The sequence below is a fragment of the Oratosquilla oratoria genome, chromosome 6 (genome assembly GCF_046742065.1).
Source record: "Oratosquilla oratoria isolate Oo_2021 chromosome 6, ASM4674206v1, whole genome shotgun sequence".
NCBI lineage: Eukaryota > Metazoa > Arthropoda > Malacostraca > Stomatopoda > Squillidae > Oratosquilla > Oratosquilla oratoria.
In genome coordinates, this window is record NC_134782.1 from 84362780 (window position 1) to 84386524 (window position 23745).

Genomic DNA, 23745 nt, shown 5'->3' on the forward strand with positions numbered 1-23745 from the left:
ATAGAGTTTTGGACACTTGGAACAAACTGGATAATGAAATAGTATGCGCAAAAACCATTCATGAGTTTAAAAACAAACTAGACACTGCGAGATACAATGGCGGGACATCACAAGCATAGCTCCCCTTCCTGCAAAATACAACTAGGTAAACTAGGTAAATACACACACACATACACGTATTAAATATAACCTTGCTTACCATTTTTAAGATTTTTAAATTGTAGTTTCCATTTAATAATTTTTTCTTAACTCTTCAATTGTTATATGCACTCTAAATATATGTGTATTTTAACCCTTTCGATACGATGATGCCTATGTAGGCGTCATGAGGAGTAAGTGGGTACGCGAGGATGCCGATGTCGTCGTCTTGATTATATATACAGGAGTCCCTCAAATAACGCGGATTCGAATAACACGGATTCAATCATACACGGATTTGATTTCGAAACCATCTCAAATGTAGAGAACCGTTTTAAAATTCACGCCGAGTCGGGCACACATACGCACACACGCGGCAACATCACAAACATTTGTGGTGACTGCTTTCTATTTTACCATATACAGTCGATCCTCATATACACTCACTATCCGAGTTACGACCTAGATCGGTTCCGACCAACCGGTCGTAAGTCGAAACGGTCGTAACTCGGACCGTATACATTCGAGGTGTATACTCAAGGACATATGATGCAGAGCGTAAATCCAGCTCAAATGTCTCGTTTGTGGCCTCATTGTAGAACATTCTCAGTGTATGCAAAATATCCAATACTCTTTGATTGTTATACTAAATAATAAATTAATAATAATAAATTAATAGGATAGGGTAAAGAAAGAAAATATATTACACAGGATTCTTATTAGAGACCGAAAATACAAATTAACACAAATATACAAAATATAAAAAATAGAAAATAGGCATGTAAAAAACAAAAAAATTAAAATCCACTTTTTGGTTGCACGTCATCTACACTTTCTTTGTGCATACGGTCGAGGGAAAGATCAGGCAGTAAGTCTGGTGAGGCACCATGGGGGATCCCTTGGTATCCGCTGGTCGAGGCATAATTAATAAAAAGAGGTTGAAGTAATAAAGGCTTAATAACATTTAAAATAATTCCCTCAAATGTACATGAAAACAAGTACAAGATTCGCTTCTATGCACTGGGCTCAATCGTCGCCTCCCATGCGAAAACGTTTGGTCTCTCTTCATAAGAAAAGAATGATAATCATAGCATAACGTTATTTCATCAAATAAATATTTTATGCATGGAATAGTATAGTGAGATATTGTCTTATTGAATATAAGATATTATACTTCAGAACTCCAGGAATATCATAGACTTGGGTTAAAGCTATTTGTATCCATGTTCGTACACTACAGCTTTCGACTTTTGACCAATAGAGAACTCGAACCAGAATGAAAAGTATGAATGCAGGACTACTGTAAACTGACTCTCTGTCTTGGCTTTCGGGGAAGCGTGTATCACCGATCTGGCAAAACTGCTCTTTCTGACCATTCCCACCTGCCCTGATTATCGGTGGGAACTGGGAATCGAAATACGGTATAATATCAATTCCAGTAAAATTATGGTATTTGGTAGACATCGTATGGTAGATGGTAGACACACACTAAATTATGGTAGAAATACCATAATTATGGCAGACAGCGCAACCTTGGTGAGATGCTGTGCTGCCGTAACTGTCGTACGGGATGCTGGATGCCACATGCAAACGTACAGTGAACCAGTAAACTCATATGTGCATGTAGGCATCTGCTGAATGTGGTTGTAGGTACGGGTGGACGTAAGTCGCACAGGTCGTAACTCGGATAGTGAGTGTAATGCGGTCATTATGTACACTGGGTACTGCTCAAACAAGGGTGTGGGGCGAGGGGATAGCCGTGGGTGGCTGCCTGCGGTTACATGTCAACCTACGGGTACTGATGCAGGAGGGAGGGAGGGGAGGAGAGGGGGAGTAGGGGGGTAGCCAACAAGCTTTAGCTTGTCGCTTCCACCACCTGCGGCGTGCTATCATGAAATTTTCACCACCCTAACCTGTTGAAGTGTAATGTTTTTTCGTTTGGAACACAACTAATAAGTCTGTTACTGACTGCGCTTGTCGTGTCTTAATTTCTCTTATGAGGATCTTGTTGTTACTGGCGGTGGTGGCTTGGGAGATCAAAAACAGACATATACACGCTTACACACGTGTAGACACGCACACGTAGACATGTGTTAGACAACCAGTGTATGTTGTGAATGCGCGTGTGTGTACACACAAATACGAACAGACACATGCACGTACATGCTTACTTGTACACGTGAACACAGACACATACACGCACGCACGCCCACACACTCACACGCCACACACACAAACATATGCCACATACACACACACATATACTGTACATACGCCACATACACGCACATGTACATACGCAACATACACACACATGCATACGCCACATACACACACATGTATATATGCCACATACACATATGCATATACACCACATACACACACATGTATATACGCACAAACACATACACCACAAATGCCACATACATACACCACATACACACGCACACACACACACAAACATGCACGTACGCACACACACACGTACACATGGTTCTCGGTATTTAATATGGAAAGTCAGCATACATACGTGTATTTGGTCATACGCAGTAATTTCAGGAACCTAACCCCCGCGTTATTTGAGGGACTCCTGTATTGTAGTTGTACCTGCGTGACCCCCATACTCTAAACTGGCTTCATCATATTTTCTATGGTTATCAAAATTCACGGGTGAAAGAGAACGAGCAATACAGCGGTAACTTTATTTTTTATAATGCGAGTATTATGACACAACATCGCACGTCTGGCAGCTAATGCTGCCCGCGAGATTTTGGCCCGTATTGAAGGGGTTAAGATCTATCTTTCTCATCCATTTTAAGTGTGAGATATAGGTACAGTACATCTATCTTCGTATATAGCACTGAGTAAAAGCAGCAACGACTGCAACAGCACTGTAGGAGAGAAGCCAAATGCAGAGTATGGGATCTAATCTATTTAACATTTTGCCCAGCAGGGCTTCTTCAGAAATAACATACTGCAGTGGACAAACATCTGACTCCTTATATAACCCAAGCTTGCAGGGAAAAAAGAACATGAAACGGATGGAAACACAATTTGCGTAAATTGCTTGTTACTTTATCAAAATTGCTAAAGGTTTATTGTAGAAAATCCATTGTTTTGATTTATATTATCAATGACAGATATAAAAGCAGATTCAAATCATCTAAGTTTCATAGTATGGTTTTCATATTTAATAATCTTAGAATTATTCCAGTCAGCATTGTGGCCTGTATCGTATCTATGTCTAACAATGGCATTATTCATATTGTAAGTTTTCATATCATATTTATGTTCCAATATTCTTTTATGAACACCATAGAAACTTTCACCAATGTAAATATTTTTACAACCTAAACATGGCACATGGTAAACACCTGCTTGACGAACATTTTCCCTACTTTTATTTTGGCTTTTTATAAGATTGCCAATTGTTATCGAGCTGTGCTGCCAGACATATACAGTAAACTTATAATAGGGATCTGCTAGACGTGGTCGTAAGTATGGGTGGTCATAACTCGCATACATCGTAACTCGGATAGTGACTGTATATCCCTCATGCATCAAAGTCATGGATGACCAATTCCCTGCTTCTCAAGTTTGTACCACAACTTCCGATGTGCCCATGGCACAGGAACCCATTGATGCATCACATTTCAACCCCACAGACTTCTCTGATTCACAATAGGCATCCATTGGAATCTACCACCATCTACCACTTTGCACCATGAGCACACAAGTATGTATGCACAAGTGTGGACTGAATAATTCATAACTCAAGGGTAAGTATAAAGACATATACATATATGTAATGTCTTGCAACACATTTTTCTACTCCTATTTTCCCCCCATCTCTAACTACATCCCATACTTCTCTCAGCTTCTCCTGGTAATCTCTTTACACTTCTCATTCAATTTGTTTACCCTCACCAGTTTACCTCTCTCCATTTTCCTCCTCCCTTAATTTCCCTTCTAGACGATAATGACCTAAAAACATTTACATCCAGAACTCTTCCAATACTCCCTTTAGGTACCACTACATAGTCCATTAACCCTTTGGCTGCCCAATGCTGGGAGGATTTATGTTTCCGAAAAATTGCATTTTACCCATAATATATGAAGTGTCTATTTCCTTCTTTTGCATAATATTCTGATGTTATGGACACCATTCCCAATCCAAATATATCAATATTAGCTTTCTGAGATAATTCATATATTTATTATGAATATTTTTTTCTGAAAAATGAAAATTTTGGGGAATTAAAAAAAATAATAAAAATACAAGTCATTCTTTTGTATGACAGTAATACTCAGTAAGGTAGATAATGACCATATGTTATAGGAACAGTAATATAGAGACACATAAGTTGGTCCCGAAGGGAAAAAAAAAATTACGTGAAAATTTATTTCTTAGGGTACCTAAATTTGTTATCAATAAAACGATTATTCACACATTTTACCATATCACAGCTAGCCTATCATAATTTTCTATCACTGGAAGTATTGTAACTAGAATATTTTAAGGCTCCCTTCCACCATCCACCATCATGCATATGCTTGTCTCTTCTTTAACACTCTTCACTATCATCAACTCCCTTTCTAACATCTCTCCACTTCGTCTTACCTCACACTCCAAACTTTCCTACTACTTCATCTTTCAGCTCATCTACTCTAGTATTGAAATCCCCCAAAATCATTACATTTGCATTCCTTCCAAAACTATTTTAAATACTCATCTAAATTTATCCAATAGCATGTTTTTTTTCTTTTCATTTTTCTCATTAAGACCATATCCACTTACAAAAGCACCTACCTCCCATCTCAATATCACCTTCGCCCACACTCCACACTCTCTAAAAAGACACTTCCCTCTACTTCTTAACACACTCCTATATCAACACTTACTAGCTGACCCACTCCTTCCCTCCCTTGCATACTTATCACTCCATCACTATCTCCATCACATTCCCAAACTCCAATTCACCCCTCCCTTTCAACTTAGTTTTACTCAATGCTAACACATCCATCTTCCTTTTCATAAACATATTGCCAATTTCTTCCCTGTTACTCTCTTCTGTACCACAACCAAGCATATTAAATGGCCCAATTACTAGGGTTCAGTTTGAATCCTCCCATGCCTCTAATGCCTCGAGTTTTCATTGGAGGAAAATATTGAGCAAAAAACATAAGCGCACAAAAATCTCATTGTTAACATACAAATTCAAAGCATATTCTACAAATGCATGTACCCCTTTATCCAAATTGTTATAACTACAACACAATATTAGATCAGAGAGGGACTATGTCATGACACATAGGTAAGATGAAAAAATCCCACTGTCGGAGAAAGCAAACAGATGAAGAATAAAATTAACTGTATATTTTGACCACTGTCTGTGGTTCTCTTCAGCAGATAGTTACATGGTATACAAGTAAGAGTTATAAATAGTCTATACAAAGGGATACAAAGGGAATATGAGAAGGTGGCTCAAGTAACTCTGCCTTGGTAACGATTGCTGTCTTCCAGGCCATCTACATTGGGTAAAAGTTTTTTAATTGCTAATGTTGTTAAACAATCTTATGACCATTGTCCTTTTGATTATCCAAATTATAATATATCAAAAGGACAATGGTCATCAGATTGTTTAATAACATTAACAATTAAAAAACTTTTACCCAATGTAGATGGCCTGGAAGACAGCAATCGTTACCAAAGCAGTTACTTGAGCCACCTTCTCATGTTCCTTTTGTATCCCTTTGTATCAACTACATAACTATCTGCTGAAGAGGACCACAGGGAGTGGTTGAAATATACAGTTAATTCTATTCTTAATCTAATCACTTTAAGAAAATACAATCAAAACATATAGAACAATTATGTTAAAAAATACCTCAATCAGCTGAGGAGTTCCAGCAGCAAGAAGATTGAGAGTGGTGAGAAGCATCCAACCATTGCTGTTCTCTTCACAGCTTTCAATCTCTAGGAACCTGACAATTGCACAAGATGCTGCTTCTGTGGATTGGTTTGATGCTCTTCGCCTTATTTCTGTCACCATAAGTTTGCTGATAAATGAAAAAAAAATACATAATCAGATTATATGTAATTGTTCTGGCTAATGCCATACCATTCTATATAGGTAAGGGGGCATCACCAGAGATGGGCTTAATTTTCAAGGAGACTTGTTGGCATGTACTTAGGAGGGCGCTTTCATATGAACTCAATTTGTCTGACTTTATTTTCATGAAATTAAATATGGAACAAGATTTGCAAGTCTGAATATGAACACTTGATTACTTTTTGTAGAAAAGGTATAAAATACACAGAATACTTAAAATAAGAGTAGGTATTTTTACTTATGAAAATAAACTGCACTTAGTTTTTTTATATTTCCCCATTGCTGTGTCTTGCGACACTGCTTTTGACCCAGGGCAGTGGACAAGATACAGGGATGACCCATCATTCAGGAGGTGCCAAGATAAGAGGAGGGGTAGAGGGTGGAGGGGAGTGGAGTGTATTGGGGATGGAATGGGTGGGAATGGTTTTTATGCCTTTGTTTTTTTGGCTACCTCCATTGTACGGGGGAGAAAGCCTTTGGTATATGTATGTATGCTACACAAAAAATTCTTCAAATCACAAAATTTATGATCCAAAAATTCTCTCCCATTTTGAATTTGATTTTTTTCTTAGAACTAAAAACAAGCAAGTAGAATCTTCACTGTCCATTCATCTTTCAGCAAGCCTGTTTTTATACCTCATCCAAAACTTAAGGATTTATTATTCTCCAAGTGAAATATACAGGCATTTTACAAAATACATACATATACATATACCAAGGTTTTTTCCCCCTTACAAGGGAGGTAGCCAAAAAGGGAAAGGCATAAAATCATTTCCACCCATTCCATACCTGAATACACTCCACACCCCTCCACCCTCCCTCTTATCTGAGCACCTCCTGGATGACGGGTCATCCCTTGTCCACTGCCCTGGGTCAGAAGCAGTGTCGCAAGACACAGCACATCCACAGCAAGGCCGCTTCATTAAATCAGCGACCCCCCTCTCCGTCCCCCCACTGCACAAAAGGAGAGGACAGGGAGAAATCCCTTCAGGCTGCGTCAAATTTTGCTCACACATACTACCTCATTCCCACCCCCCCGCCCATTCCACCTCATGCAATCACAACATCATCCATATACAACCATTCTCCATTCACCCCTCCTTCCTCAACAGACATTCCCCTCTTCCCCAAAGCCCCCTTCACCCCATCCATCCACCTCATCCTAGGATGCCCCCTCATGTTCACTCCCTCCACATCTGCCTTCCATACCTCTTTTACTAGTCTTTCTTCACTCATTCTTTCCATGTGTCCAAACCATCCCAATATTCTTTCATCAACCCTATCTCCCAACTCCTTTTCCACCCCTGTTCTCCTCCTCACCTCTTCATTTCTCACTCTATCTAGCCTAGTAACCCCCATCATACTTCTCAGACACATTCAAACTCCTTCTCTCTTCTTCTCTTATGTTCCATGTTTCTGCCCCATACAGTGCTGTTGGCACAATCACTCTTTCATATAGTCTCCTCTTAGCATCCATTCCCAAATGTCTATTCCTCATTACACTCTTTAATCCACCAAGGCATTTACTCGCTTCTCTCAATCTACATTCTACCTCCACTTTCACACCACCTTTTCCTGCCACATTTGCACCCACGTATCTAAAACTATCCACTTCCTCCAGTTGCTCTCCCTTAATGCTCACTTCCAGTCTACTGCCACTTTCACCCCTTGTACATCTCATCACCTTACTTTTACCCACATTTATCTTTAGCTTTCTTCTATCACATACTCTCCCAAACTCTGCCACCAACTTCCTCAATCCCTCCTCCAATCCTGCCACAAGCGCAGTGTCGTCCGCAAACAACAGCTAGCTTACCTCCCATTTTTCTCCATTTTCTTTAACCATCTCTAATCCCTTGCCCACTACCCTTGCATTTACCTCAAGCACTACCACATCCATCTATAAGTTGAACAGCCAGGGCGACATAACGCATCCTTGACGAAGTCCCACCTTTACCTCGAACCACTCACTCTCTCCATTTCTAATCCTGACACAAGCTCTACTACTCTTATAAAAACTCTTGACAGCTCCTAGAAGCTTTCCTCCTATCCCGTATATCTGCATAACCTCCCACAGTGCCTTTCTGTCTACCCTATCATAAGCCTTTTCCAGATCCATAAAAGCCAAAAAAACATCCTTCCCCTTTCCTATAGCTTTCTCACATATCTGTCTTACCACAAAGATCTGATCTACACAACCTCTACCTGTCCTAAATCCACACTGTTCCTCACCAATTACTCCTTCTGTTCCTCTCCTAATCCTCTCAATCAAGATCTTCCCATAAGCCTTCCCAACTACACTTAACAAGCTAATCTCTCTGAAACTACTACATTCACACTTGTCCCCTTTTCCCTTGTAAAGAGGAACTATACAGGCACTCCTCCAGTCCTCCGGCACTCTACCCTCTCTCCAGCAAACATTAAATACCCTCACCAACCAGTCCACCACCACTGTACCTCCCTTTTTCAGACATTCTGCATGGCATCCATCCAGACCAGGTGCCTTACCTGCTTTCATCATCTTAACAACTGCCTTCACCTCATCCTTCCTTATTTCTCCTCCATTCTCCTCACTCATCACTCTCATTTTCTTCGCATTTCCCACTGCAGCTATCTTTCCCTCCCTATCCTCCTTCACATTTAGCAACTCCCTAAAATATTCTGCCCATCTTCCCTTTACTGCCTTCTCTTCCATTATCATCTCTCCATCTGCACCTTTTACCTTTTCTTCTCTACTTGATTCGCCTTCTCTTCCTCTCTTAATTTTTTTCCAAAACATCTTCTTATCACTTTCAAAATTTTCTGTCATACTCTTACCCCATTTCACATCTGCTCTCCTCTTTGCAACCTTTACCTTTTGCTTTACTTCTCTTTTCTTTTCTTTGTACCTCTCATATGACTCCCTCATCCTATTTTGTAACCAATCTGTGAAAGCTCGCTTCTTCTCTTCTACAACCTTCTTTGTTTCCTCATCCCACCATTCACTACCCATTCTTCTATTTCCCCCTGTCTTTCTTGTTCCAAAGACAAGAGAAGACAAAATACAAAAAAGAAAAAAAAATTATAATAATAACTTTGATATATTTGGATTAGGGATGATTATAATTGAATTAATGGTAGCAGAATACTACCCACACCTGGGACAGGAATTACTGGTGGCAGCACTGAACATATCATTATTCCCCTCCACAATCAGATCATTGCCACATAATTTGTATGCAGCATCAAGTTGTATTGGCGAGAGCTTCACAACAAAGCATGGCGCATCATGGGTACGCAGTGAAAAGTCAGCAGTATGCAGCTGACCTTGAATCTCCTGTCTCATACTGACAACAGCAGCACTATCTGATACTTTTGATACTTTTGGGACAGCAGAAGTATCTCCTAGGAAAGCAGCAGTAGTGGACAGGGTTAGGTGAAGCCCATCAACCACCTTGTCACATATATATCTATGTGCACCACTTTTTGAACACTATTTGATATCATTAGTTCTCTTTATTACACTTCTCCGACATTTTCTCACTACTTTAACCACTTCCATACGGTGACGCCTACGTAGGCGGCATGAGGAGCAAGTGGGTACTCGATGATGCCGACGTCGGCATCTTGATTATATTTATTGTAGTCGTACCTACATAATCTCCATTCTCTCTAAACTGGTTTCATAAATTTTCTATGGTTATCAAAATACATGGGTGAAAGAGAACGAACAATTGAGCACTGACTTTATTTTCTATAATGCGATTATTATGACGCAACATCGCACATTGGGCAGCTAATGCTGCCAGACGTGCGATGTGCCCCGGAGTGAAGAGGTTAATTCATTCCTGGCACCCCATATTTCCCTATTAGTCATGATGGGATGGCGAGGGGAACCGCCGATTTAATGAAGCAGCCTTGCTGTGGATGTGCTGTGTCTTGTGACACCGCTTCAGACCCAGAGCAGTGAGCGGGATGCAGGGATGACCTGTCATCCAGGAGGTACCAAGATAAGAGGGAGTAGGGTGAATGGGAGCTGAATATGTGGGGATGGAATTGGTGGGAGTGGATTTAATGCCTCTGTTTTTTGGCTACCTCCCTTATTAGGGGGAAAGAAAAGAGCTTTTGGTATATGTATGTACTCTATCCGCTGCTTAATCTCCTATTCTAGCATTTAGATCCCCAACAGCACTACATTAATTATCTTTCCAAAAATGTTCCATATTCATTCAATTGGTTCCAAAATATTTTCTTTCCTCCTTCCTTTTCTCACTACCAGAGTCAGAAACACTCAAATCCAACCATAACTCCCAACCTATTCTAATGTGGGAAAACATGATCATCAATGACTTTTCCATTTAACCACACATTACCACATCTCATCACCCATCACCAAAGCCACTCCTCTCCATTCTTGACAGCCTATTTACTACACTCCTAAACCACACACTTTTTCCTTTCAGTTTAGTTTCACTCAAAGCTAATATGTCCATTTCCATCTCACAAACATACTACCAATGTCCTTATTTTTGTTCTCATCCCCATGCATATTCAAAGCCCTGATTATCAAAGTTATTATCAAATCTTCCTCTCAGGCCTTCTTCTGCCTTTTACTATTCACTGCAGACAAGGGGCAATCACTCTGTCCCTTCTGCAACTTGTATAGGAACACATTTCAGCCACCACATGAGCATAAGGAAATGAAGAGGGGGAGACTTTGGAATAGTAAAGGATAAATTCAAGAGGGACAGCATAAAAGGAGGACAGTTTAAGTAAAACAAGTGGCTCAGCATTCCTCTGAGTAGAAATTTGTCTCTGACATGACAAACACTGCATAGCTCTGCTCTGTAGGAATGCCTCCAAATTCCCTAAACTAATGACTGCTTATAATTATATAGTCAATAACCACCACAAGATATATCTGATTACATTACTTCACAGAAAGATTGATTTCCCTAACAAGTTCATCTATATATTTCCTATTTCATCTCCTATGAAAACACTCGAGTAAAACTTTTGAAATGTACACACAAATCATTTAAAAATTCACATAAAATAAATTTAAATTTCTTACCTTACATGCTGTGTAAAAGTAAGAACATCACCAAATTTTTCTTGTAGATCACTGGTAGAGCTTGAACCAAACACCTGTAAAGGCAATTTTATTTCTTCAACACTCCACATAACTAGTCTGAATTATTCTCATTACTTGTGTTACACATTTCTAGCCAATCTATTACATACAAGTGATTGCAATGCAGACAAAAAGCACTTACTGTTTTCCAAATACTACTGTCAATGAATGAAAAATTCATATCTCACCTTGCAGAAAAGAGGAAGCATATTATAAAGCTTATCTTCTTTTTCTGTGTCTGACAGAGGATGTGGTGGATATGTGTATTCACTGAAGAGCTTTTTTAGATGCATAAGTCCAAGGGCAAGGTGCTGGGCAGCCTGTGGGGTATCTGTATCTCCACTTGCCCCCAATCTCCCTCCCAAACCCCACCATTTGCGCATAATATTCATCTTCAGGATTCTGGAAAAAACAATCTTCATGTAAAAGTAAGGAAATGACATATACATTCTGTACATATATGAGAATGAAAAATATAACCATACATACACATCTTGTGTTGACTGTCCTAGTTATTACACATACCCACTTTTTATCCATGCTGCACTGACAAGCAATCAATCAGCAAGATGGATCAATGTAACTGTGTACAGTACCAAAGGATGTGTTGGGTCTAAGGAGCACTCCATATCTTTACATCCAGAACAGCAGACTTCTCAGATAATAGGTTAGAGATCCCTCAAGTGGACATTGAGCATCAGTATATAAACCACCACCAAATCATTCTAAGTGTCCCAAAATTCACCATCCAGGAAACAAGTCAATCCTTTTGGAGATTTTAACAACCATAATCAATCTATCCATTGCTCCAGTTTTCTCATGCATAGACCTGCACACCCTAGTAAACCAGCCATTGCTACTGGTTCAGTGCAAGTCATTTTGTGAAAAGATTTTGTTGCTGTCTGTAAGGAAAACATGTAGGACAGCATAATATAAAGTGCTCTGTGTCTTCTACATGGTGGTTGTATATGGCAATTGGAGTCCATTGCTAGGCTGATTATGTACTGTTATTACACTACTATAAGTCAAAATGCTCACCCATCTGTTGCTGACTTGGGCTTATTTCCAGCTGTAAATGTTTCAGTGGCCTGAGCAGTCAAAGCTCACACCCAGTAAGTCAACAACTAAGAGGATCTTAGCACTTTGCATTCTTATAAATTGCCCGTACAAGTTCTACAAAGGTTATTTACAACCTATGTTGACCTCAAGAAAGTATTTGATTTTGTGCATCATGAGATGCTCTGGGATCTTCTGTAGTTCCATGGGAGTCCTGCAAGGATAACTGACCATCTAGCCTACAACACCCTCAGAATCCTGTGATATGTGGAGTAAGTGTGTGCCTCTTGCCCATCAATATCATTGCTCAGAATCTACTGGCAACACTAAGGCCATTGAACTTATCATTACTAATGATGCTGTACTTCTTCCAAAGTTAGTGGAGGTCTTAACTGCAGCATTCAAGTCAATACAGAAGGAGGCGAGACTGCTGGGACTCCTGAACCAAGACGAAGGTCCAGGTATTATGATTCTTACTGAATGATACAGTACAGTCTGTTCATGCATGTGCCAAGGATATAAAGATCTGGAGAACTTCATAGATCTTGACAGTAGAATACATAACAATGATGGGTCATATCAGAAAGTACTTTGAAGGATTGGTATTGCACGTGGCATTATGGACTCATTCAACCAATGTATATGGTGTTGTTAATATTTATGCAACATTCAAATCATCTTGATACATGTGATCCTTGTCTTGCTCTATAGCTGTATCTACTTAATTTACCTAACTGTAATGGACATCCCAACATCTTCAAAATCAAGTACCTTCATAGAATTACAAGATGTAGCTGGTATGATTTTGTATCAAACCAATGACTGTTCCACAAGACTCAATAAAAGTCTGTCACCAGCTATATGGGCAAGTAGGATGCTTCCCTTGTGTTGATCCCTCTTACAAGGTTGTCTCTACAAAAGACTACCCTTGATGGAGAAGACAAAGAGGTAACCACAAAATTCATGGCTAAAGCAAGTCAACCAGTCCTCCCAAAAAGCAGTTTAGGATGAGCAGAGAGGCTGCACTGGGTTGCAGCATGTTAAGTGGAGCAAAGAAGAGAAAGAGGCAATCTATTGGCCATTTACAGAATCATGAAAGGTATGGAAGTCCTTAACAGAAAAGACTTATTTAAGTGAGATAAAAGAAAAACAAGGGGACATGAAAAGAAACTCAAAAAGAATAGTTATAGAAGAGACCTGAGAAAAAAAAACAGTTTTCCACACAGAGTGGTGGATGTCTGGAACAAACTGGACATAACAAGTGTGTGCAAACACCATGCAAGAATTTAAGAACAAACTAGATGTTGCAAGATACAAAGACAGGTCACTATGAGCATAGCTCCCCTTCCTGTATAATACAACTAGGTAAAAACAAGGGTGCATGCTCCCATATGAAGATGATCATTTCAACATGGGGTGGTGACATAAATGTAGGCATCCCCACACAATTCTTACTTGTTTTGGGAATTGTTTCTCTGTTGGATTTATGTATGGGCAGTCTATTATGCACTTTTTGGTGGTATTTGTTTTGTGATCCAAGTGCATATATATTTACTTTATAGTACTTAACTACTTGTAGTATACAGGAATAGATCTATACTTGTACAGTCCCTTCTCAGCATTAATAATCATCAATTCTGACCTAAAAATGTTCCATGTTATTTGATTACTATTCCTTCATCTATACTCTTCTATGAATCAATAATCTTATACAGAAAAATTAACTTCTTAACATCCTTTAAATGTTTAATCATTTTTATTTCCAACTCATGGTCTTTTTTGTCAAGTATGCCAACATCTTTCATAACAGTTATCTTACACCAATTCCAGTTTCTTGTATTTCTTCACATTGAAATTCATTTCCCACTCCCAGTTCCACTCGTATACTCTATCCAGATTCTCTTGTAAAAGGAACCAATGACAGGTACATCTAGGTATCTTAATGCAACACTCACCAACTGCCACTTGTGCAGATGTTTGGACCCAGAACATAAAGCTGGATCTCTTAATCCAACACTCGCCAACTGCCACTTGTGAGGACATTTGTGCCCAGGACATAATCCTACTTCCAAAATTGTCCCCAGACATAAAATACTACCAATGCCCAAAAAGGGTTTATGCTCTGGACCCAAACGTCTGCACAAGCAGTGGTTGGTGAATGTTGGATTAAGAGACCTGAGTGTGTGGTGGTCCTGCAAGATGGATAGCAAAGCTACCCATATTCAAAACCCATCAACTCCCTTCACCTTTATCAGGAGGTACCCTCAGGGGCTGACACTCAGTCTCTGGACTGGCCCCAAGATCTTTTTATCAGCTTCAACTGTATTTCTTACACTTTCACACACTGGAGAGCTGACAACTGGCAACTCCTCTCCTGTCCCTACCACAGAGGAGGATTGTGAATCATTACAATCAGACCTGGACAAAATCTGGAAATGGACTCAAAAGAGGGAAGTAAATTTCAATATCAAGAAGTTTAGTATAATGGAGTTTGGAAAAAGTAAAAATAGAATATCACGAAATTATAAAATTGGTGAAAAAGTCAAAGAAGTGAACTCAGAAAGAGACCTTGGAGTAATAATCAGTAAAGACATGACACCGGACAAACATATCAATAAAATAGAAAAACCTTCAACCTATTAAGGTCAATGAAAGTAGCATTTCACTATTTGGATGAGGAAATGATTAAAAAAATATTAGTTACACAAATAAGACCAAAACTGGAGTACACAGCAACACCATGGACACCCAGTACTAAAAAGAATATAAAGAAATTAAAAAGAATACAGAGAACAATCACAAAGTTGGCACCAACTCTCTCCAAATTAACACACGAACAAAGAGTATCCAAATTGGAACTACCAACTCTGGAACAAAGAAGAGAAAGAGATCTACTGACTATTCATAGAATCATGAAAGTAATGGAAATCCTAGATAGAGATGATTTATTAAAACGGGAGTATGGAAAAATGAGAGGACTATAGAAGGATAACTATAGAAAAGATCTGAAAAAAAAAATAGCTTCCCACATAGAGTGGTGGATACTTACATATACCAAGGCTTTTTCCCCCTTACAAGGGAGGTAGCCAAAAAGGAAAAGGCATAAAATCATTCCCACCCATTCTATCCCTGAATACACTCCACACCCCTCCACCCTCCCTCTTATCTTAGCACCTCCTGGATGACGGGTCATCCCTGCCCCCTGTCCACTGCCCTGGGTCAGAAGCAGTGTCGCAAGACACAGCACATCCACAGCAAGGCCGCTTCATCAAATCGGCGACTCCCCCATCTCCGTCCCACTTTGCACAAAAGGAGAAGACGGGGAGAAATCCCTTCGGGCTGCGTCAAATTTTGCTCACACATACTACCTCACCCCCCATCCCCCCACCCATTCCACCTCATGCATCACAACATCATCCATATACAACCATTCTCCATTCACCCCTGTCTTCTGTCCTCTCCCGTCCTTCCTCAACAGACATTCCCCTCTTCCCCAAAGCCCCCTTCACACCATCCTAAGACGTCCCCTCATGTTCACTCCCTCCACATCTGCCTTCCATACCTCTTTTACTAGTCTTTCTTCACTCATTCTTTCCATGTGTCCAAACCACCCTAATACTCTTTCATAAACCATATCTCCCAACTCCCTTTCCACCCCCGTTCTCCTCCTCACCTCCTCATTTCTCACTCTATCTAGCCTAGTAACCCCCATCATACTTCTCAGACACCTCATCTCAAACACATTCAAACTCCTTCTCTCTTCTTCTCTTATGTTCCATGTTTCTGCCCCATACAGTGCTGTTGGCACAATCACTCCTTCATACAGTCTCCTCTTAGCATCCATTCCCAAATGTCTATTCCTCATTACACTCTTTAATCCACCAAGGCATTTACTCGCTTTTCTCAATCTACATTCTACCTCCACCTTCACTCCACCTTTTCCTGCCACATTTGCACCCAAGTATCTAAAACTATCCACTTCCTCCACTCACTCTCTCCATTTCTAATCCTGACACAAGTTCTACTACTCTCATAAAAACTCTTGACAGCTCCTAGAAGCTTTCCTCCTATCCTGTATATCTGCATAACCTCCCACAGTGCCTTTCTGTCTACCCTATCATAAGCCTTTTCCAGATCCATAAAAGCCAAAAAAATATCCTTCCCCTTTCCTATAGCTTTCTCATATATCTGTCTTACCACAAAGACCTGATCTACACAACCTCTACCCGTCCTAAATCCACACTGTTCCTCACCAATTACTCCCTCTGTGTGGTGGATACCTGGAATAAATTATATAAGGAAACTGTGTGCAAACATCATTCAAGATTTTAAGAGAAAAATCTTGATGCTGAAAGATACAAAGACAGGTCACCATGAGCATAGCTCCCTTCCCATATAATACAACAAGGTAAATACAATATTTTAACACAGACAACAGTCCAAAGAAAGATCTGTGGGAGGTTCTAAGGACTGATGCCAGCCACTGTGGATCTGTGGATTTTCCACATAATGAAAATTGAAGTAATAGTAGATTCTTTTGTAACATCCTGCAAAATAAACTACTGACAATAATAACAGGATGCACCAAACCACCCCAAAACAACACCTACACACAAAAACCAAAATCCTCCTCATTGAACAACACACAAAAATGATCAGTGCACAGTTCTGTGAAAGGGCTCTCACCCTTATTCTATCTCAACACATCACACAAGCACAACCAATTGAATACAACATAAAACTACACCAGTAGCATACTATTTATACCTTTACAATAATCTACCACCTGTACAACACAATGCACCCACACACATACTAAAAAAAAAAAGAAAAAATTCACACTCAGATCACAAAAACTCTTGAAGACCAACCACCTAAGTCCCTACTCTATCGAACCCCTCCAAGACAACCCCACAGAAAAATTCCTATAAAGAAAAAAAAGAATTATTCTAGTATACTTGCATTCAGCATAAAATAGGTCTGGCTATTGAAACAAACTGCTCCAGATGTACCGGTAACCATCACATACAGGATACTAAACACCTTATCTTATACTGACCCATCCTGACTATACCCAAACAACAACACAACATTTCTTCTTTGAGTGATTTATAGGTAAATTCAGTGCCTATTGCTGGTTACATGGGAGCTGTGGGCCTCCTGAAAGAGACCTGGGGCAATAATTTGATTATCTGCTTTCTCTATTTGTGTTTGGAGTATAATTATTTCTGCTGTGTTGTCTGTTAGTGACTTCAGTTTCTTCTGTTTTATTAAAGGGTATGATGTTATATATATATTCATGGTACAACTTCACCATTGTGGACAAATATCATAAATATCTACACACCACATTTCACATTAACCCCCCCACCCAAAGGCTAAACTCCCCAACTCAAACTACTTAATACACCAACATATCACATACTGGCAGGTGACATGAACATACACCACCCAATGTGGATACACACACAAACAGATGACCAAAGAATAATATATATATATATATATATATATATACATATATGTATATGATACATATATATATATATATATATATATATATATACATATATGTATATATATATATATACATATATACATATATACACACATACAGTATACATATTTGTATGTATATATATATATACATATATATACATATATACATATATATATATATATATATATATATATATTTTGGTAGGAGGCCATGTTGTATACATGATTTCAAGAACAACAGCCAGCCCCCCAACCCTCCTCTACAAGAAGTCAATGTCGTGTATAAGTTTGATTGCCCTGTCGGTGATTGTCAGCCCCGCACCTCCTCATACATTGGCATGACTTCTATGACCCTCTCCAAAAGACTCACATACCACCTCCAGAATGGCGCCATCAAAACACACATGACAAAAGAACACAAAACCACCATCACCAGACAAACACTAAACGAAAACACTAAAATAATCTACAAAGCTCACGACCCCCTTCGCCTTAAGATGGCCGAAGCAGTGAACATATACATCGAGAAACCTTCCATTAACATACAACTCATGCCCACAACCACACTCCCAAGCAGTAGACGCACATAACACAAACAATAACACCCCTTTCCACAATCCACAAGGAAGTTGCTACTTCCACGTACGCAGCGCTACGGATCACGGCTACATGAAATGACCTCTCCCAGTGTTCGGCCAATGTACGGCCTGTATTTAAACCCATGTAATCACCAACTATTGTTACTCCCTCCCTGAGGATGACCAAGTAAGGTCGAAATACGTATAGGAGAATTAAAAAAGGGAAAACCGCACCTAATGTCTTTTGGACACCTTCTCAGCTATTTGGAACCATCACAGAAACTTGTTGCACGAGAGAAATTAAAGCTCCAATATAAACTCAACAACGCCATTGTCGCTGTAGATTTCTTGAAATCATATATACAGGTAGTCGTCGACTTACGACTGATCGACTTTACAACTACGAGATGGTGCAACAATATCTAACATTTAATAGAGTAATAGAATTGCAATGTTATGCATGGCAGTGCAGTACATTACTCCGCACGCTGCAAGACGCGAGTACGATAGTTTTCGCAGGCTGCCAGCAGCGTCACCATCCCAGCCAGCTAAATATTCTTTCCTTTTTTTTTGTTTGAAGTAAAATGTTTCCTAATTTTGCATTGCATTTTGTATTTTTGTATGTTTTGCAATTAATAAAATATAACAAACTTTTTATGCCTAGGCTAGTTTGTTGTCGATAACAATATGTTCGGTACAGTACTTAAACGAAAAGAATGTGTTTTGTTGAAATAAAAAAAATCCTAATTTTGCCTTACATTTTGTATTTTTATGTTTTGCAATTAATAAAATGTAACTATTTTTTTATGCCTAGTCTGTTGTCGATGACAAAATGTTCGGCACAGCATTTTGTATTTTTATGTTTTGCGATTAATAAAATGTAACAGTAAACTTTGTTTATGCCTAGTCTGTTGTCGATAACAATATTTTCGGTACAGTACATAAACAAAAAGAATGTGTTTTGAAATATTTTTTTCCTAATTTTGCCTTACAATGATTTTAATGTAACCAACAAAAAAGGATTTGTAGGTCAAAGATGACAGGACTTTATTCAGTATGCGTAGGCCTAGGCTACGTTTCCTTACGAAAATGATAAAAAGTTAATGAATATTAAACGTAGCTCAAATATAATAAGATTTTATTCAGTATGCATACGTTTCCTAAAGAAAGTCTGATGGTAAAATAATACAAAGGTTAACAAATACAGTATTAAATATCATAGGTCAAAGATGATGGGATTTTATTCAATATGCTTAGGCCTAGGCTACGTTTCCCAAAGAAAATCAGATGAAATTATAAAAAGGTTAAAAATACTATACAACATAGTTCAAAGATGCTAAGATTATTTCAGTATGCTAAATATACAATATATATATATATATATATTATATAAAGGGTAATATATACTGTATATATATATAGACTGACTTGCGTCCAGATCGACTTACGACCTGTCTGTCGGAACCGAACTCGGTCGTAAGTCGACGACTACCTGTATATATATATATATATAAAATAAAATATCCAACCTAAATATACTAAGCTCCAGGAAACACCCCCCCCACTAGAATTCCACAATGCAACCAACAAGCAACATCACTGGACATAGCAATATGCTCACCCTCTCAACAATCACAAAATGTGAAAACCCATGACCTCCCCGTAGACCATTTTCTTACACATATCACCCTAGAACTTGAATGTCTACATACAAAAAATGCATGGAAGAAACAGAAAATAACTATAAGCTTTTACTATAATTCAATTTCAACTATTAGACAAGGCAGACAATAGAAAAGATCAAGCACCATACAGAAGACCACCAATAAACATGTCCTTGAAGTCTATTGGAAAAAAATAAAACCCAAACTACACACCAGAGATGGTGACCCTAATAAAAGAGAAATATACTAAAATGGAAACTCAAACCCACCAAACAAGACATAGAACTTCAAAAAATAGACATCACAAAACAAATAAAAATAAAGAAAATAGGAAACAGACAAAAACTATAGATAGGAAAACAAATATGGAGTAAAAAATAAATAACAATAGAAAGATAAAAATATGTATAAAAAATAACCCCTCCCCCTACCTATGAAGATGTTGAAGCAACTCAAGAAAAATCTCAGTGTCAAAAACAAAATTATCAAAACTTCAAAGCAAGTTTCAACACAACTCCAAAAATCAAGGCAACCAAAAGGATATGCAAGATAAAGCAAGACAGAACCAGAGATGTCACCCCTCCCTTTTCTTACAAAGATGCAGAAAATACAACAAAGAATCTGAAAAACTCACATACAGAAAGGCAAGTCAAGATTTCAAACAGCTAAAACGCCTTGACCCAAAATTGCCTTGACATCTTCAATAACTCCTGGGAGCATAAAATCCCAACAATCTAGAAAAGAACACATATATTCCCCATCTTAAAACCAAACCATCAAAATTCCTGGCATACAATAGCCCAGTCTCCCTACTACTCATCATATCCAAACCAATGAAAAGACTGATCTCAAAAAGAATTAATACAAGACTGCCTATCTCTCCTAACCACCATGAATTCAAGGAGGGCCACTCCACTAGCACTTCTCACAAACATCACCCAATAAGTATACAAGAAATTTGACAAGAAACTATAACCAGAAAGAACAGTTATGACAGCAACAAACAAAACTAAGGCATCTAATAGCCTCCAGATGTATGAAAAACTGAGACAGACATCTACAAGAGCAACATAAAATGGTTGAACTTTTTAGAAGGAAAAGAGTGCAGTATCCAACAAAATTGTACAATGAAGTGCCCCACCAACCCAAATCCACCCTACATTGGAAAATGCACCAGGGGTAAAGTCTCTGCATAAAGAAAAAGACAAGTTAAGGTGACAGAGCCAAAGCTGGAACAATACAGGATTTCAAATCTAGATATGATAATATGACATTAAGAATGTAAACACAGTTGGAACTGTACATGAATTATGGGCTAAGTATGATGAATTGAAGAGTAGGAGAAAGGACTCAATTAGCTTTGCTCCTTTCCTGTATACTACAATTGAATAAATATTAAAAGACCTGAGAGAACACAACAAGGATAAACCAAAATCCCCAGCCTTACAGATAAACCATACAGAAAAAAAAATTAAATAAATAAATGAATAAAAGTACTAAACCTGCCAATGTTAGTGAATAAAAGAAGAGAGGGCTTCATTGCAGTATTGAGATCACTGCTGGGGTGGACAAGTATGACAGTTCTGATTTGATAGGGGAGAGTATATCAAAGTCATGGGAACAAGTTGAAAAAGACCATATGTCAGAAGGATGTGAAGAAATACAGTTTTCCAGAGATGTGTAAATTCAAAACAAGGTATGACAAATGGAGATAGTTTGAGCCCCATAAGTATAACAACACTCGTGGGGTCTTGTCTCTTACTTTCCAATTATCATACATAGATTAGAATTCACATATGGTTCCAACTTGGGTTATATCACTTTATTTTCCAATTAATTATCATACATTATGAACTCAATTACCTGGATAGTGGCCCCTTATGGAGTGTGTTTTGAAGCAAGAAATTTAATAATGTATGCCCTAACAGGTTGCTCTGCAGGCACAATAATAAAATCAAATATATAAAAATACTACATAATAAACAGAATAACATGGTACATGTTTATAAACAAACTAATGGCACTGGCTGTTAAAACAAATGTAGCCTGTCAGTTGATCATTGGGTTTTATCTGATCACTAGTGCACAGCTGACATGCATCTAATAACTGATTCATCACCCTTGTAGTGTGCATGTGCAGTGGTGGTGTCCAGCAAAAAAAATTTGTTCCCCCACCTGTGCTAGAACAGTAAAACAAGTTACTAACAGTCTCTTGTATGGTCAAACTAAGTCACTTTTGTTCTGCCATAATTAGCACACTAGAGATGTGGAAGGAAATCAAGGTGCTGGACAGACTCCCCAACCCCTACCATCCTCATCTCAACAAAATGAATTACCAATAATCCCCTGTCCTCTATATTTAAGCACAGGTTTGCTGATTATGCGTTGGTAAAATACAAATTAGAATAATATCTATTTACACTAATCCCTCCAATATCTGGATATACCATATACATCATTTGCACTACATGACACTCATCACTAATAGTCCATTAACTGTCCAAATCTGCAAATATCCAGACACAAACACTTGGTTGATCTATCATCCATTGCTGTCTGGCTAACCGATACCTTATCCAGTTATATAAACGTGAGTGGTACACAACTCAAACTTCCCACCTCAGCACATCATCAAAGTCATAGTGTGCATCATCACTGTTATGATACACACATACCCTCAGTTTCCACTTTGCACTTGCTTCATAAACAACTCATGCTTACCAATGCCATAGTACATATGTTGGCTTATGTAGTCATTGGCTAAAATTATTACATAATTATTGTTAAAAACCAATGCATCCTTTTCATCATGTTAGTTTATAACAGCACAATACTGTATTTCTTCTGCACAGCACAATGTATAAAAAATGACATTATCTCTATACAGTGTATAGTATTTCTTAGCTTTAATTTTCATCCACAGTATGTACAGCACCAGGTAACACTGTACATACTGTACTATTTGTCAGACAATGACTATACTATGTAAACTGAACAGTATATTGCAGGATATTGGGTTATTGATAAAAACCAAAACCGATGAAATTGAAGGAGGAAAAAAATTAATGGCAAATAGTGGGAAACAATAATGACTTGCAGAGGCCTGACATTACTACACATTGCATTAAATGTATTAATATGGAGGTTCCATATGCAATTAAGGAGCTTGGAATAATCACTGATTGTACTTTGTTATTCAAAGATCAAAATAAATAAGTACCAAGCATTCTTTACATTTGAGAAACATTACTTTTGTCAAAATGTATCCAGTTGAATTCTGGATATTAGTGACTATACTGTACCTAGATTTAAATTCATACATTATCTTACAGTGTTTCTTATACAAAAGATTTTCTGGAAGAGGTCTTTAGCCCAGTACACCCAGCTCTATACTATGAACTGAAAATATGGTAAAGGCTACAAATTTAATAATTTTTGTATAACTGATACTGGCTTTGTATGGTCTTGGGATCACCTTAGCTATTCCAATAGTTTATGCATCGCTATGGAAACCTTATTTCTTAACATCTTTTAGATATTTAATCTTTTTCTGTTTATAGGTGAAGATAAGCTGAAAACATCTT

At 38.3% G+C, this 23745-nt stretch overlaps 1 protein-coding gene across 5 annotated transcripts in view; it reads right to left on the minus strand.

The window, feature by feature from the left end:
- The window catches only part of bchs (WD repeat and FYVE domain containing 3 bchs), a 404566-nt gene that overhangs the window by 376423 nt on the left and 4398 nt on the right, over positions 1-23745 (minus strand). For all 5 annotated transcript variants that reach the window (XM_076187465.1, XM_076187467.1, XM_076187468.1 and 2 more), the window contains exons 2-4: positions 11553-11766; positions 11305-11378; positions 6027-6198 (exon numbers count right to left, since the gene is read on the minus strand). In XM_076187465.1, the coding sequence (XP_076043580.1) occupies positions 6027-6198; positions 11305-11378; positions 11553-11756 (450 nt within the window). In that variant the 5' untranslated portion in view covers positions 11757-11766. The remainder of the gene's footprint in view (positions 1-6026; positions 6199-11304; positions 11379-11552; positions 11767-23745) is intronic.